This window comes from Portunus trituberculatus, chromosome 41 (genome assembly GCF_017591435.1).
Source record: "Portunus trituberculatus isolate SZX2019 chromosome 41, ASM1759143v1, whole genome shotgun sequence".
NCBI lineage: Eukaryota > Metazoa > Arthropoda > Malacostraca > Decapoda > Portunidae > Portunus > Portunus trituberculatus.
The window spans coordinates 37729231-37747342 of record NC_059295.1 but is presented as its reverse complement, the minus strand read 5'-3'; the positions used below and the strand labels follow the sequence as shown (position 1 = coordinate 37747342).

Below are 18112 nucleotides of genomic sequence, written 5' to 3'. Positions count from 1 at the left end.
AAAATGTGTATGATTAATAGACGGACAGACAAACAATTAGACAGACGGACAGACGGACATACACACTTCTCCCTGTCAACTTGCAAACCCAACAGACAGACAGACAGATAGATGAGTAGATAGATACATATTTTAATATATTCGCGTACTTACAGATTTTAGAGAAAAGACAAATGCTATGGGACTTAATTGAGCTGTTTGAAATGTTTCGGGGGTTTGATAACGAAAATGTAAACAATTATCTTATCATTGATAATATCAACACGACTAGAAATAATGGCTAAGCATTATTTCTTCAATAGAATTGTAAATGTAAACTCTCTCTCAGCACATGTTGTCGGTAGTACCACAATAGAAACTTTTAAACAAAGGTTGGACAATCGCCTCGCAGGTGCAAAATAACGTATTTTGCTCCAGCATATTTTTTTTTCTTTTAGTTACTGTATGCTAGACAGCTGCATTTCTCTTCCAACCTCTCCTGTCACATCTTTGACTTTCTTTCTCCCTGTGCCCTCTTGTTTTCCTTCCTTGAACACTAGTGTCTTTCAGCTTCTAACTCGTAGAATCTGTAGTGGTAGAATAGTCACACAGACAGCCTCGTTAGGTCCAGTAGGGCTGTTGCTGTCTGTTCTTTCCTTTGTATCTCTCTCTCTCTCTCTCTCTCTCTCTCTCTCTCTCTCTCTCTCTCTCTCTCTCTCTCTCTCTCTCTCTCTCTCTCTCTCTCTCTCTCTCTCTCTCTCTCTCTCTCTCTCTCTCTCTCTCTCTCTCTCTCTCTCTCTCTCTCTCTCTCTCTCTCTCTCTCTCTCTCTCTCTCTCTCTCTCCTTTCACTGCTGGAAGGCATCAACATTTACCATCGTATTTTGTTGTTCCTAAGCCTCGCACCTCCACACACACACACACACACACACACACACACACACACACACACACACACACACACACACACACACACACACACACACACACACACACACACACACACTTGGTATACACTACAATTCGTAAGCAAGGCAAGTTATCCCAAGAGAGAGAGAGAGAGAGAGAGAGAGAGAGAGAGAGAGAGAGAGAGAGAAGGGGGGTGGGGGTGTGAGGGGAGGGAGGAGGAGCAACCAGCACATCACCACAGTCGCAAGAACAAACAGAACAATCATGTGGAGAAAATTAAAAAGTTTCCCACAGAGACCTCGCGGAAGCAGCGCCGCGGACGTGTATTACTTATTTCACCACCAATAGATGAACGCAGCGCCAGGGGAGGGGCAGGGGCAGGGGCAGGGGCGTCCAGAAGAGGGCAGGGGATGAGGCAGGGAGGAACAGTAAGGTGTGCATGGCTTGCTGGTAGAGGGTGTGGCTTTCGTGAACGGGGCTTAGGAAGTGCTCATATACTCTCTCTCTCTCTCTCTCTCTCTCTCTCTCTCTCTCTCTCTCTCTCTCTCTCTCTCTCTCTGGAGGCACTCCTAGTCTGGTCCTCTGTTGGTGCAAGAAAGTATTTGCTGAAGAAAGGAGATGCTGGTTGTTGGTACGTGGTAGTGGTGGTGGTGGTGGTGGTGGTAGTATTGGTGGTGGTGATAGTAGTAGTAGTAGTAGTAGTAGTAGTAGTAGTTGTTGTTGTTGTAGTAGTTGTTGTTATTGTTGTTGTTGTAGTACCAATACCATCACCACCACTACTACTACTACCACCACCACAACTACCACCACAACCACCACCACCACCACCACCCGATGAGCGTCAGTTCGCTGTTTCGAGTTACTTATTCACAGAGTTTTAATGAATATGGAATCAGTCTAGGGACCGTGTGTGTGTGTGTGTGTGTGTGTGTGTGTGTGTGTGTGTGTGTGTGTGTGTGTGTGTGAGTGAAGTTTGACGTAAGATTACATACGTATACTATCCAACAAGTCAGAGAGAAGAGAGAGAGAGAGAGAGAGAGAGAGAGAGAGAGATTGTAGTAATATAAGTAATGGTATTCCGTGATCCACCGTGTTTGTAAGTTACTAGTAAAGTATATAGGTCAAGATTAACGCACCGTGAGAAGAAACAGTAGAAAGAGAAGGAGTAGAAAGAAGGAGGAGGAGGAGGAGGAGGAGGAGGAAGAGGAGAAAGAAGAAGGAGGAGGAGTATTAGTCTTCTCTGCGTACCATCTCGTTCTTCCTTCCACGATAAGACTTGCCACCACCACCACCACCACCACCATCACCACCACCACCACCACCACCACTCACCACCACCACAAATAACTCCTTCGCCAGCTATCTGTCTCTCACTACTACCACTTCCACCACCGCAAGCCAGTTCGCATCTCACCACCACCACCATCACCACCACCACCACCACTACTACCACTACCACCACCACCACCGTCGCCCACTAGATTAAAAGTCGAATCCAGATATATTACTTCCTTTTAGAACAGGAAAACTTTCATCAACCTAACTTTTGGGATTATGAAAACCTGCTATATATATTCATCAAGTCACGGGGAGAGAGAGAGAGAGAGAGAGAGAGAGAGAGAGAGAGAGAGAGAGGGAGAGGGAGTGGGGAGAGTACAGGAGTATGAGGAGTAAGAGGCAGGGAATGGACTGGTCTGGTGCTCACTTCACTACCACCACCACCACCACCACCACCACTACCTTTACCGCCAGTACCACCACCAGCGCCACCTGACACACAAGAGTTAAGCGATTAAATGATGTATATTTAATATCCACCCTTACGGGATATGAAGCTTATCATGTTAAGACAATAAACGAATAAGGTTAACAAACAACAAATACCCGCGTAGACCAAGACCAAAAAATTAGTCGGCCGTTGTTCCCGCTGAGTCCACTTTCCCCCGTGGATTTAATCAGCGCGAGTAAGGATCGGGGGAAGTGGAGTCACCGGGACCTGTTGGGAGGGCCGCCAAGACTGCTCGCCTGATTGAATATTTTTGATCACGTTTTATACTGAAGTCAGCAGGAAAAAGGCCACTTTCTGCGTCACACACCAAAAAAGGGAAGAAAAAGACAATTAAGTAACGCTTATTGCTTTTTTTTTTTCTCTCTCTCTCTCTCTCTCTCTCTCTCTCTCTCTCTCTCTCTCTCTCTCTCTCTCTCTCTCTCTCTCTCTTCCGCCATTTTAATTATAGTAGAGTAAAATATACAGGTACAGGTATGGTGGTGCCTCGCAGGTGCCTTTTAGGGGGAGGAAGCTTTTGCCTCATGGCCTTCTCTCCCCTTTTCACCTCTCCCTCTCTTCTCTCCCTCCCACCTCTCCTCTCCCCTCATCTCTCCCGCCCTGGGGTTCTACTTGAGAGAGAGAGAGAGAGAGAGAGAGAGAGAGAGAGAGAGAGAGAGAGAGAGAGAGAGAGAGAGAGAATATATCTTTAGGAGAGCCTGTACACTCCTGCCTTGCGTCCCTCTACCCCCTGTGTAGTGCCTCTTGTTCTGGGCTCAGCTAGGCCACAGCAAGACATGAAGGCACCTTGAGACCGGCTTGCATTCCCACAGATACAAACATATGTGTGCATTAACACTACACAAGACAGCACCACAACCTCACAGATTCACCATAATATCTCAGTCTTGCCACACTACTACATGCAAGTGCCCTGCGATGTTACATTAATGCATCACATGACCACATTATTACGTCATCACCGCAACCTGCCCCACGAGGAAAACCAACACCAATACCACCACCACCACCACCACCACCACCACCACCACCACCACCTCTATTGTCACCATTATCACCACAACACTAAAGAGATCCCGTGTGATGTTTACAATACTACACCACATCACTGCATCACATCATCTTCTCAATCTATCCCACTAGAAAACTAATACCACCACCACCGCCACCGCCACCGCCCACTCAGCACCACCAGCGCCGTAGTGTGTGCTCGGAACAACGAATAACATAGTAATTAACACAGCGATCGAGCGTAATCACCAGCGTGTGTGCTCCCCAGCGGCGGCGGGAGGCGGGGCGAGCTGAAATGCTTGTCCGTTTATGTTAGGCGTCAGGTATATGGCTCCTGTGTGAATATCCTGCGGCGAGCTGACGAGAGAGAGAGAGAGAGAGAGAGAGAGAGAGAGAGAGAGAGAGAGAGAGAGAGAGAGAGAGAGAGAGAGAGTATGGGAGTAAAAATATGGAGAGGTGAGAGGAGATAAGAGAAAAGGGAAAGGAAGATGAAAACACAGGAGAGAGAGAGAGAGAGAGAGAGAGAGAGAGAGCCGTGTTGGTGTTGATATTGTTGTTTAATACTCCATAACTAAAGACTTACTCGCCACTACCAGTAAACTACGTACGGAAAAAAGATCGAAAGAAAACAAACCTCTCAGTATCCGTAATCTTATTTCAGCGAAGTAAAATACAAAGCTACTCAACAAATTATTAGTGTTGTCTTCCCATCAGCAATCAACGCGTTAAGAGATTACACGGATAGAAGTGATAGACGTGTTTAGTGACCCCGTTCAACCGCCAAAACTCCTCTTTCTCTGTTTTTTTTTTTCTTCTATTTTAGCCACGCTAGATCAGATAAGGGATGATGGTTTTTATATGTTGTTTATTTTAGCCGTTTTTGTTTGTGTCGTTAATTCCTTCCTTCCTTTATTTATTTATTGTTTATTCTCATTTGCTTTTGATGATCGATGAGAGGAAAGTGGACGGGGACAGATTATCAGCGTGGACTTCAATATACTGTGAAAGAAAGTTCTAACATTAGCCGTATTATATTTTGTTTGACTATTTCTCTCGTTTTTTCCCTTTTTTCTGAGGGCAGGTTCATTCTTATCTAGGTGTCATTGTTGACCTATCCCTTGTAAGGAAGTGTATCATGAGTTATTGGCAGAGATGTGATGGTTAGGGAGATGTGAGGTATTAATTAGCAACTTTCTAAGGAATACACATGCAACATTTTCTGTTTCTCCTTAGCTATGAATTTAGGGACACTTTAAGTATCTTTTCTGTGATTTCAGCTCCAAAAAGCGAGAAACTGATTTTGTTCTCTTTAAGCCACTCTCTGTATCTCTTAGCGGGAAATTCAGGGATGCTTTCGTTGTCTTTCATGTAATTTCAGTTCTTTCAAGAAGTGAAAAAAAAATCATTGTTTTCTTCTCTCAAAGCACATGCAGGCATCTCTACATTGTTTCTGTAGCTGCTAGCGATGAATTCAGGGATTTTTTTTATTTCATGTCTTTCCCGTGATTTACGTTCCTTGAAGAGGTGGAAAGGTTTGGAGGTGGACAATAGTTTTGCTGTGCGTATGAAATATTGTATTTTTCTCTTCTCCCATTTCTGTAGAGAGACATACAACCGGATTTATTTTTTAACCCAGTTTCCAATGTTTCAATTCAATTCACGGAAATTAAGACACGGGTGGAGATTATACCTTTGCATCCCGTCATTTCCGGTCAATTTCCTCTGTATGTCAACACGGTGCACTTTTTTCCTTTCTATACATATTTCTGTTAGCCTTGTTCCGCATGAGGTAGCGACTTTTGATCTATTTTGTTTTTCCATGCAGTGCCATATAATTCTTTACAAAAAGCAGTGAGGGTGTGTGTGGACGACTCACGAAGGTGGTGTTGCAGTGTTGTTGTTAGCATAGTAATCGAGTGAGGGAAGATTTGATTGTTATATGTCACTCCCATAGATTCCCTTTGGTAACGTTGGAAGCTATGTAACAAAAAAAAAATGTTTGCATGGTTACAGAACGAAAGGAAAAGAGAGAATAGATTATTAATTTTGTCTCCTTTTTCCCAGGTTACATAACTATTTGATAGACTAGCCTATAAATATAAGCGTAAACTGAAAAATCTTAGGTCTATTCATGTAGGAAAATATTTGTCTAGGAATGAAAGGGTTTAGATTAGAGGAGTAGGATATGAGAGAGAGAGAGAGAGAGAGAGAGAGAGAGAGAGAGAGAGAGAGAGAGAGAGAGAGAGATGGATTAGGCTCTTCCAATTGATGTCGATCGTGAAAGTTTGACCATCAAAAAATTATTCGGAACCTATGAGTTTTGATGTAATTTTGTAATGCATCGTGTTTTGTTTTGTTGTACCAGGCAGTGTTCGTGGCAGAGTTGTGTTGTAGCCATTCATCTGTGTCTCTATGCTGACACACATTTGGCGAGTGCGTCCACACGTTTCTCACCAGTATGGTTATGTACGCGTGCTTATATTGCTTAGTTAGTGTTTGTTTATGTGCTGGCGTCCCAGGTATATAGTGCTGCCCCCAACACACACACACACACACACACACACACACACACACACACACACACACACACACACACACACACACACACACTCTCTCTCTCTCTCTCTCTCTCTCTCTCTCTCTCTCTCTCTCTCTCTCTCTCTCTCTCTCTCTCTCTCTCTCTCTCTCTCTCTCTCTCTCTCTCTCTCTCTCTCTCTCTCTCTCTCTCTCTCTCTCTCTCTCTCATCACACCCTATATATTCATCTTAACTCTTTCACTCGTAGACAAATATTTTACTACATTCACCTACGATTTGTCAGTTTATACTCCTATTTATTTTCATGTCTTTCAAATAGTGAGTAACAAGTTTTCTACAACCACAATATCCAGGAAAAAAAACTCTCCAGACACAACTTGAAGAAGTAAAAGAAGAAAAAGTTTTGGAAGTAAAATGCTTCCAAGCACATTTTTAGATTTACACGAGAATGATTATTGTAACTTTGTATCAAACAGGCAACTTATAACAATATAAAGCACTGTAAATGAGAAGGGACACAGAGATGACGTAGGACAGAAGGTTACTGGGCACCACTTCCTCCAACATCCAACTATACAGCCCCGCACGGCAGCAGACCAACCATGCAGAAATACCTGAAGTTAAGCACTAGAAACGTAAACAGGACAAGAACAAGCTCCATACTTCTGCCGCTGATTGTGCTCCCATGTTCTAAGTAAACAGAGAGGGAACGAGGGACGGTGGCCTGGGCAAGGCGAGGCAATGGGTGTTCTCAGGAAACTGGAGATGCTTGCATTGTGGGTACTGGTGCGCGTGGTAGCACGCGAAGGTTGGCCGGAATGCGTGTGAAGTTTGCGAGAATAAGTGGATTTATAGTGTGACTCTTATTGAAGTGTATTATGTTTATCATGTGATTTGTGTTCGTGATTTTATTTTCTTTCGATAGTTTTCCATTTATATTAGAGCTCTTAATTATGTGATTGTTTTATCAGACTTCTTTTTCAGTTTGCATTTCACATGTTTCTGTTTTAAGTTTATGGTACTTTTAACTCAGATCTATGATATTTGTTTTTAAGTTTAGTTTTCATTTCTGCGTTATATTTGGAGGAGTTCAATATGCTCCGATTTTAATTTTTAATTGATTTTTTTTCTCCGCCACACACAAGTACATAGTTGATCTAATGTAATCCACACGTTTAAATGGACCATTTAGTGTTATTCATGTCATCTTATGGCATCTTGTGTGTGTGTGTGTGTGTGTGTGTGTGTGTGTGTGTGTGTGTGTGTGTTTGATTGGCAAAAATGTACTATAAGTTTGTGTGCATGAGTTTTGCGGAAAATAACCTTAAATTCATGAAGCTCTTTGCTGATTTTTTTTTTTTTTTTTTTTTTTGTTAAAGTAAGGTCAAAAGAGGCATTAGACTCTTAGAGGGAAATAATTATTGATTTTTTTTTTTTTTAGCACCACAGCAACGTGAACCTGCTTCTTCTCGACACCATTTAAGCTCTTCAAAATAAACGGTGGTATTAGTTCATTCAAGTCTCTCTCTCTCTCTCTCTCTCTCTCTCTCTCTCTCTCTCCGTATCTGCTGCAGCTGGGTTGGCTGCTCAGTTGGTGCGGAAAGTCTTCATGTTCTTAATTCGTAACCGCAGATGGCGATGAAGCGGCGGGTGGTGTGGCGGCCACTCTTGTGCGGCCAGCCGGCCACTGTCAGCCTAGTGAGTAACTTAGGCATGGAGATAAGAGTGTTAGGGTAGGTTGAATATTAAGATACTGAAATTAGATTTTTTTTTTCTTTCTTTTTTATCGCTTTCTCGGTATTCATCTCTCTCTCTCTCTCTCTCTCTCTCTCTCTCTCTCTCTCTCTCTCTCTCTCTCTCTCTCTCTCTCTCTCTCTCTCTCTCTCTCTCCATCACTTCCTGTTTCACCGTCCTCGCCTACCGTTCTCACAATCATCCTCACTTCTATTCCAGAATTGATCTTTGCCCTTTCAGATTTTGCTCAGGTTTTTGAAGGACATTTTGATATAATATACCCTTGTTTGTGTCTGCTGCTCACTTACCTTAAAGTTGTCAGTTGGTGCTCCGTAAATCGACTCTCATATCATGTAATAAGGCTTCCCGTCCCTTTTCGTTTTTATAATGTACTGTTCTATTCATTGACCGCATTCTCAAAAGTTTCCGTGTGTCATTCCCCTTATTTGTAACGGGTTTTGGTGAAAGTTATTACAGTTATTATTTTTGTCTGGGAAAATGATGATACGTATACTATACTTCAAAAATATGCATATGGTAGAGTACAATAACTTTTTTTTTTACTCCTCCCCTCCTTCCTTCCCCTGCAAAGTCAAAATGAATTCTTGTGTTGGGAAAAGAATAATTAAGAGGAGACACGTAAAATATATGCACACAAAGAATAGTCGCGATAAGAAAAAGGAAATTTTCAGAAAATCCACATAGATTATAATAATTATAATAAAAAATAAAGTACGAACAAGACTAGGAAATCTTTAAAAGCCTTGTAAAAAAAAGTAATTGATAAAGCATAAATAAAAATAGGAAAAGTTCTGAAAACAACAACTAAAATAGAATATAATAAAGCATAAAAATGAATTGGTAATGTATTGTAACGTGAGAAGACGATACATGCCCGCAACCAAACTGATGAAGAGAAGAGTAATGAATCAATGAAATACATCATAGATAATAGTAATAATGATGATGATGATGATGATGATAATAATAATGATAATGATAATAATGATGATAATAATAATAATAATAATAATAATAATAATAATAATAGTAATAATGGATTATATCTTTATAATATACAAATTGACACTGACACGTTTTAGAAAATTCATGTAAAAATAATAAATAATAATGCAGAGGAATTTATAAAAGTCATGTTATAACAATAACTACAATTAAATGAATAAACAAATAAACATAAGAAAGATAAATCCACAAAGAAAAAAGAATCGTGAGAAAAGAATACTCAGCAAGAGGCACGTGAAGGGAAAAATAAAAAGAAAAAAAATATATAAAAGAAAACACAACGATAAAGTGTGTGTGTGTGAGTGTGTGGTAATCAGGAGGCGACATAAGATGGCCGCGGAGGGCACCGTGGCCCTGGAACTCAGAAAAATGTAATAAGAGGGGCGACCCTTGCGGAATTGTCTCACACGAATAATTTCTAAGATGACTTAGGCCACCACAAATATAAATTAATTGTATATAGCGTTCTGCATGATTGGTTGATGAATAACAAAATTACGTGATTCTGTAAATTTGTACCTTTGTCACGGCGAAAGATGTAACTTATCACTCTGGAAAATATGTATAAGGAGATCCTGAAGTCTTCAAGAAGGAAACGCTTTTCTTTGCTTGCAATATTTTTTTTTTCTTTTCTTTCCTCTTGATGCAAGTACTGATGTACGAACCAATGTTTTGTTTCTCCTATTACACGAGAAGGTCCATGCACTGTCTGTCGTATCATCTGCGGGTGAGGCCTTTCATAACTTTCAGTTTAAGGTCCATACACTTATGCATGGATTTATGTAAATTTTACATATGTTTGGGAGCATCATTAGATAGTCTTAAAGCAGATCATTGTAATCAAGGCTAAATAATTGAATATATATATATATATATATATATATATATATATATATATATATATATATATATATATATATATATATATATATATATATATATATATATATATATATATATATATATATATATATTTTTTTTTTTTTTTTTTTTATACTCTCCATTTGGTCAATAAAGTGTCTGTGCCATCCTGCCAGTGTTTATTTGCCACTTCTGCATATGTACACGAATATAAGTACATATGTTTGCATGTTTGAAGGTATCATTGGATAATTTCAAGTCAGTCTTGGCAGTAAAGCCACATAATAAAGAAATAAGTTAATTGAAACATCCCATAGGGTTCATAAACTGTGTCTGTATCAACCCGTTAACCCTTTCACATTCACATACGTGAATTACTAATAAATGGAGGAAAAGTAATATGCCTTATAATCTTATCACTGTAGCATCTTCTGTGGACTGTTTTCAAACTTGGCGGGCAAGCTGTTATGGGGGACCAGAAAGTAGTGCGATAATTCACGCTTTTCATAAATGGAAACAAATCCTCATGAATTTGATTTTTCCAATTATTTAGCTAAGTATAAGTTTGCTTAGCTTGCCTGAAGTGCACGCATGTTGCAGGAGGGCGCAACATGAGCACTTTTTCTTTATTTCATCCAGGGTGTAGAGGACGTTCTCGGGCGAGGCAGCCAACCAAGGCGAGGCGGTGCCAAGTGTACAAATCAATACAGAATCGCTCCTTGATATTCCGGGAAAACGGGCTCTCATTCTCAAGTTAGCACCGAACATATATACATTAGGAAGTGTCTGCATCCTGCCGTGGCCAGTTTTGTTGGGCGAGGCAGCAGCCAGAAAGAGGTTCACGTGACGGGACGAGAGAAGCTACCATTCATCTGGCACGTCACCCACTGCTGCTCTCACACTCAACGCTTGTGCATACAAACCAAAGCCAAAAAAAAAAGGTATTTCATTCTCAAGTCACTAGGAAATGTGCATGTGCAAATGTATATATTGCTTTAAAGGCTTATAATGATTGAAATAAGGTCCAGAGTGGTAGGAGTGAGTTTGGTTGTCCTGACTCGTGAGGTGAGGGTTTGTTTACATGCTGTGCTGTGCCTACTTTCTTACCAGTTTGTCTTGTTGGCTCAGTGCAGCGGTGTTGGGGGTGTGCCTGTCCGCTGCCTGAATATTGGGCCTCATGCTGGTGTTCAGAGGGGTTAGGGTGAAGCTAGGTCAAGGCAGCTTTGATGTCAGGACAAGGTGATGCTCAGGGGCTCCTTGCTTAGGTCATGGGGCTTATAGGGGTCAAACATTTGTGTTGAGGCATTATGTTGCTGTGGACCTGAAAGGCTCATCTGCTGTTAGTTAGGTAGGTATTTGTTACATGCAGTGTTTAGAATACATCATATTACTGTTGTTGGGTACAAGAAATTTGCGTGTGTGGTTCTACCTCCTCTAGAAGTCGCAGATCATGTAGAATTAAGGTAAGACGTTGTTTACGCGTTGTCTTGTAAGACAGTGGCGGCATGAATTTCTCTGGGTTTTATTTAGGTATATTGAATGCTTGATGGCTGAGGCTACATGTGTAATGGGTTAGGAAAGGTAACATGTGGCATTAGGTTAATGGTGAAAACAGTTTGTTGTAAGCAGGTTTTTATGTGGCAGTTATGAAACCATGTGTGATAATTGTTATTGGGTATTTCTGGTTTAATGAGTAGATTCCCTTGAAAAAGACAAACAGCAGTTCCACCACAAAACAAGTTGCAGAATTTTATATTTCTATATTTAACTGGTAAAATAGAAGTAGATTCGAAAAGTAGCAAGCACTTATGCTGATTGCATATCCTTAACATGTGTGACTCAACCATTTTCAGATTATTCTAAGTATAAAGTAGCAAGGATATACTTGTCAAAATTAACTGTGACTGCATTTAAGGAGGATGGAAGTTAGTGTAGGTTAGATTAATGTTGCTTGAGGGTTAATATATATAGGCCACTTTAGGAGTTTAATTCAATCAAAATATTGTCTGGTTACATCATTTCATCAAGCTGATTGAATGAAGACTTTTCTTTCAGCACAGGATGAGAAAAGATTAAAGAGGTCAGCCCTGGCAGACATCCAGGGACCTTGTGGCATACTTGCATCACCAGTAGTGACCTGAAGGAGCCATGGAGCAGGCTGCTGAGAAGGTCATGGCTCATGTTTCAACAGGGGACATGACCCATGTTACCGTGAAATTCCCACACATATCCCTAGCTTGCTGGGACCTGAGGTAGATGGGGCCATAGTGCAGTTAGGGCAGGAGATGGTAGAGGAGAGGATGGAGCAGATGGTGAGTGAAGGCCTGAGCCAGATGGTGGAGAGGGAGATGGCCGGGGGAGTGATGGAACAGATCTCCAATGGGATCACCAACATCATCAAGAAGGAAGAGGAATTAGAGATTGAGGTGTGTTGAATCACTCAATATTCCCTGTTTCTTGTTTGCCTTCTTTGTTATTCAAGTTCTCCATTAGATTTGTCAATATTTTATTAAATCAGTATGTTTAAGCTTGGGATGTGAACCTTGGTATGGCCTATGGCCATGCTTGAATAAGTCAGGACTTGAAATTTAAGCAGCATTAGAATTTGACAGATTTACCTGAAGTGTTCAGGATGTAATTACTGATTTTTTATGTTAAGTAAATGAGAGTGGTGTAGAGAAACAGAATATTTTTATTTGGATTCTCTTTACAAAATGTGTGCTTAATCCAGAATTGTTGACCACTAGTATATGTAAAGAATATATATAGCTACAGGATCAAGGCAGCAACTCTACCAAGCTACTGTGAGTTATTGATCTCCAGTGGTATCCTGTAGGAAGGTGGTTGGCAAGTTTTGCCCTTCACCTTACAGGTCCAAAATAATGGGTAACATAACAGTGCTGTAATGTTTATTCATATTTGGCAGGTTGAGGAAGCAGGTCTACAGCCTGATGCAGAAGCTGCTGGTGCTGATGAGGAGGAGGAGGAGGAGGAGGAAGATGAAGAAGAGGAAGAAGAAGAGGGAGTAGGGGAGATAGCAATCAAACCAGAGAAGGGAAAAAAAGTGCAAAAGGGAAGAAAGAGGAGGAAAAGGCGGCTAACTTTCACCCCAAGGAAGCTGAACAAAATCTACCAGTGTGAACAGTGTCCAGCAAGGTTTGCCAGGGACACTCAGCTCAAATATCATGCCAAGGTGCATCTAGACGATCAAACTGAGGTGAGACTCCACACTTGCCTGCCTTGAGAGAAGTGTCTTGGTACAAAGTTATTGTAGACCAGCAGAGAATTAAAGTCAGTAGCCCAAAACTGTGAGATCAGCCTAAATATAAGGACAGTTGCATTTGAATTTCTGCATTCTGCCATTTCTTCTGATAGTGTTTCACATGTTAGGCAGATGGCCTTTTGTATGTAAAGATATCATGTTAGCTGTCCCAGTATGTCCACAGTTTGCTTTATGTCATGCAGTACAAAGCTATTCATTTATTAATAATTTTATCATAAGACTGCTATTGATGTCTGAAATTTTGAGAACTCGTGCAAGATTAACATTTGATAAAATCTGCCACATATATGCTATGTACCTGTGTGACCCTTGATTGCTCATTAGCAAGGCTCATTTCAGTCATTAATGCATCTCTATTTTCCATAGCAGTTCTTTTTTTAGAATTACCTTTGGTTTTCTCTCTTGTTCACATAGTCATAGAACAAGAAATATATGGAATGGTAGATGAACTTCATGCTTTACTTACAGCAGACAGACAGATGGATTGATGCTCAGTTTTATTTCCAGAAATATGAATGTGATCAGTGTCATGTGGTATTTTCTCGCATGAACAAACTGATGAAGCACCGCCAGCATGCCCACCAAGAGGCTCTTTCCTGCACCCACTGCAATTCCCAATTCACCCACATCAACAGTTACCGCCTGCATATGCGTTTGCACAGCGGGGAGAAGCCATATGGTTGTAATGAGTGTGGGGCTCGCTTTGTACAGAGCAGTCATCTCAATATCCACAAGCGATCTCACACAGGGGAGAAGCCGTACCAGTGTGATGTATGTAAACAGTCCTTCAAGCAGATCTCTCACCTCCGCACTCATGAACGAATTCACACCCAACTCAAGCCCTATATATGCCCCATGTGTAATGCTGCTTTCATTCAGAAGAGCAGCCTCAATAGGCACAGTCGCATCCATACAGGGGAGAAACCCTATGTATGTGTTGTTTGCCAGGCAGCATTCTGCGTCAAAAATAATCTGACGCGTCACATGATCACCCACACTGGGGAACAGCCTTATAAGTGTGACCTCTGTCCAGCTTCCTTTGGGCAGGCCATTGACCTTAAACGGCACAAAATTGCCCACACTGGTGTCAAACCTTTCCAGTGTGATGTGTGTGATGCTTCATTCAGCCGCAAGAATAACCTCAAGTGGCACAAATACAGTCACACTGGAGAAACACCTTTCAAATGTGACGAATGTTTTGCAGAGTACACACGTCCCAGAGACCTCAAGAAACACAAAATGATCCACAGTACAGCAAAACCACACGTGTGTGAAGTGTGCAATCAACACTTCCTTCAATCGACCTCATACAGACGGCACATGATGCGCCATACAGGGGAGAAAGGCTTCCAGTGTGAAAAATGCTTTGCAGACTTCCTGGACAAGAGTGCTCTCAAAAGACACATGTATAAGCATGTGGGAGCCAAGCCATACACTTGTAAGAGGTGCAATGCAATGTTTAGAGAGTTCCGCAGTCTTAAGAGGCATTGTCTCCAGATGCATGATGAAGAGCCAGCTAATAGACAGGATCATCTGTCCCAGGCTGCACAGCAGCAACAACAACAACAACAGCAACAACAACTACAACAACAACAACAACAACAACAACAACAGCAGCAACATCAACAACAGCAGCACCAGCAGCATCAACACCAGCAGCAACCACAACCACAGCCACAGCCACAGGTACAGCAGTCTCAACAGCAACAACAGATTACATTACCTTCTGGCACTATCATTACTACTCAAGATCCAAGCCACCTTCCTCAGTATGGTCAGCCTGGCCCTACACAGCCTGCCTCCCAGCAGATGGCTCAGGTTCCCACACTCATGTTGTCAGGTGGACCTGGCCAACCTGCTCGTGCTGCACGGCCTGCAAACAACTGCCAGAACCATACAGCTCATGTTTTGACCTTTGGAGGCAACAATCAGTGGCAGTCTTGGTGCTTCTGTGAAACCCCAGCTATACCAGATACTCAACCTCAGCAGGTGATGGTAGCTACTACCCTTCCAGCTGCTGCTCATCAGCAACAGGTACAGCAGCAGCAGCAGCAACCACCACCACCACCACCACCGCCACCACCACAGCAACAACAACAGCAGCAGCAGCAGCAACAGCAACAACAACAACCACAACCACCACCACCACCACCTCAGCAGCCACAGGCACAGTCTACTCCCTTCACTATGTCAGTGAAGGCTCCCACTATGCCAACTCAAATACAATTGCAATTTCCATTCAGTGAGACTCAGGCAACTACAAGTCATACTCAATGGGTTTCAAGCTGGAGTAAATAAGTGTCTAGATCTGTTACTTGAATCGAAGATCATGACCTTTTTTTTTTTTTTTTTTTTTTTCTTTAGGAAGACTGAAGTGATGATAAGACACTCAGATGGAGGTCTCAAGGTTTCACTGTTTGAATAGATTTGATGCGTTGTGTTGGAAGTGTGAACTGTGAAATTTTGACAGCACACTGAGTCAGTAGGGATATGGTGATGGAGAAACAAAGATTCTCATGTCATTCCAAATCTTATGGCTGTATTTTGATATTTATTGCTTTTTCATGCATTATTTTCAATATGTGTTATGGAAACACTTACTGTTGTGAAGTATCATCACATTTGACAAAAGCTTAAACAAATTTAATGTACATTCAAGTGCCAAAAGTTGTGGTATATTGATAAGTGGTGGCCTCTGAATGACTCAAGCAATGCAATGGTATGTTCAGATGTTTAGATGTCTATTTATTTTGTGAATATAATGTAACATTTTCTTTAAGTTGACTTGGCTGAATGACCTGGTTAAATGCCATGACAGTGCTGAGGTTGGAGGGACTTTAGTGCAGAAGCCAGAGAAGTTGAAAAGCCTGACTGAATGGGAAAGCTTGAGGAAGGTGAGTACTGAAGCATCATTCTTACTGTTATGGAGGGAGCATATCAAGGCTTCTTTCAGCATCAGTTGATCTGTTTCATATTTTGTAAATTTGTTTTAATATTTTTTAAATGAGCTTGAGTTAAACTGGTATAGGTATAGGAAGATACAAAGCTCACAGGTGAAAGAATATTTAAAGGTTATAAGGATGAGACAGTTCCACAATTACTAATTACAATGATTCAGTGGTTGCAAAAGTCAGAGAATTACTCCCAGATACTAATATCATTGGAATATGACTTTACCATGCATAATGTTAGAACAAACTAGTCTAGGTCTTGAACTGTTGATCATAGGTCTAGAAAGTGGCAAAGAAAATATCTTGGATGCAAGTAAGATTGGAATAAATAGAGCTAAATTCCTAAGAGGAAATTTTTTAGACCTTGGAATGAGAAGAGGCACAGATTGGAACATAGCTAAATAGTCTAAGATCAACTAATTGTATTGTTTTAATGAGTAATAGATAATAACAGGTGATTAATTAGTAGTTACATTAAAGAACAACATGCATTGCATGTGAAAATGAAAGCTAAAAGTCAGTAAATTCATAATGTACTTTGAGATTGATGTAGGGAATGATGTGATAGAAGAATTAGTTCAGATCTTGAAATCTAAATTAAATGAAAAATGGCAATGTAGTGGATGTTCTTGTTAAACAAAACCATATAATGAAGACTAATCATTCTGTCTCATTGAAAATTTAGAATCAGTGTGTTCTAACAGATCAGAACCTTGAAGTCTTATGAAAATCTTTGAACAAAGATCTTGGTGCCCAAAGTGAAATGAAAAGAATAATGCCTGTTATATCAGAGAATTGAGAAGCACACTAAGCAAGTTAGAGACATCTTAACAACTGGTAAAAAGAAAAAAAGTGGAAGTTTGCCTACATTCAGCCTGTTCCTAAAAAGGGTGACTGTTCTAATCCCTCAAACTACCATCCTATAGCTTTAATCTCTTGCTTGTCTAAAGTTTTTAATCTATCCTGAATAGGAAGATTCTCAAACATCTGTCACTTCACAATCTTCTATCTGATCGCCAGTATGGCTTCCGTCAAGGTCACTCTACTGGTGATCTGGCTTTCCTTACTGAGTCTTGGTCATCCTCTTTTAGAGATTTCGGTGAAACTTTTGCTGTAGCGTTAGACATATCAAAAGCTTTTGATAGAGTCTAGCGTAAAGGTTTGATTTCAAAACCACTCTCCTACGGTTTCTATCCTTCTCTGTGCAACTTTATCTCAAGTTTCCTTTCTGATTGTTCTGTTGCTGCAGTGGTAAATGGCCACAGTTCTTTCCTAAATCTGTTAATAGTGGTGTTCCTCAGGGTTCTGTCCTGTCACCCACTCTCTTTCTATTATTTATTAATGACCTTAACCAAACTTCTTGCCCTATCCACTCCTACGCTGATGATACCACCCTACATCTTTCCACGTCCTTTCAGGAAGTTAACAGATCACGCAGGGACGCCACAGAATGCCTGACTTCTGATCTTTCTAAGATTTCCGACTGGGGCAGAGAAAATCTAGTAGTTTTCAATGCCTCAAAAACTCAATTCCTCCATCTATCAACTCGACACAACCTTCCAGACAACTATTCCCTCTTCTTCAATGACACTCAACTGTCTCCCTCTTCTACACTGAATATCCTCTATCTGTCCTTTACTCATAATCTTAACTGGAAACTTCACATCTCATCTCTTGCTAAAATTGCTTCTATGAAGTTAGGCATTCTGAGGCGTCTCCGCCAGTTTTTCTCGCCCCTCCAAATGGTAATTCTGTAAAAGAGCCTTATCCGTCTTTGTATGCATGTTTGGGAGGGTTCCAGTCACACAGTTTTACTAGATAGGGTGGGATCAAAAACTTTTGTCTCATCAACTCCCCTCCTCTGACTAACTGCCTTCAGCTTCCTTTCTCACTGCCGAAATGTTTCATCTCTTTCTATCTTTTATCGCTATTTTCATGCTAACTGTTCTACTGATCTTGCTAACTGCATGCCTCCCCTCTTCCTGCGTCTTCGCTGCACAAGGATTTCTTCTTCCTCTCATCCCTATTCTGTCCAAC

The 18112-nt window shown here is 41.0% G+C and overlaps 1 protein-coding gene across 4 annotated transcripts; it reads left to right on the top strand.

The window, feature by feature from the left end:
- Positions 1-7782: 7782 nt before the first annotated feature.
- LOC123516975 (zinc finger protein 436-like) lies at positions 7783-16948 on the top strand. 4 transcript variants are annotated; one of them, XM_045276775.1, is made up of 5 exons: positions 7783-7918; positions 10481-10782; positions 11897-12267; positions 12768-13058; positions 13632-16948. In XM_045276775.1, the coding sequence occupies exons 3-5, from the start codon at positions 12127-12129 to the stop codon at positions 15420-15422; spliced, it is 2223 nt and encodes a 740-aa protein (XP_045132710.1). In that variant the 5' UTR covers positions 7783-7918; positions 10481-10782; positions 11897-12126; the 3' UTR covers positions 15423-16948. The 4 variants fall into 4 exon arrangements, with proteins under 4 accessions (XP_045132710.1, XP_045132711.1, XP_045132713.1 ...); XM_045276776.1 differs by lacking the exon at positions 7783-7918 and having other exon boundaries at positions 10071-10782; XM_045276778.1 differs by lacking the exons at positions 7783-7918; positions 10481-10782 and adding an exon at positions 10905-11189.
- Positions 16949-18112: the final 1164 nt, after the last annotated feature.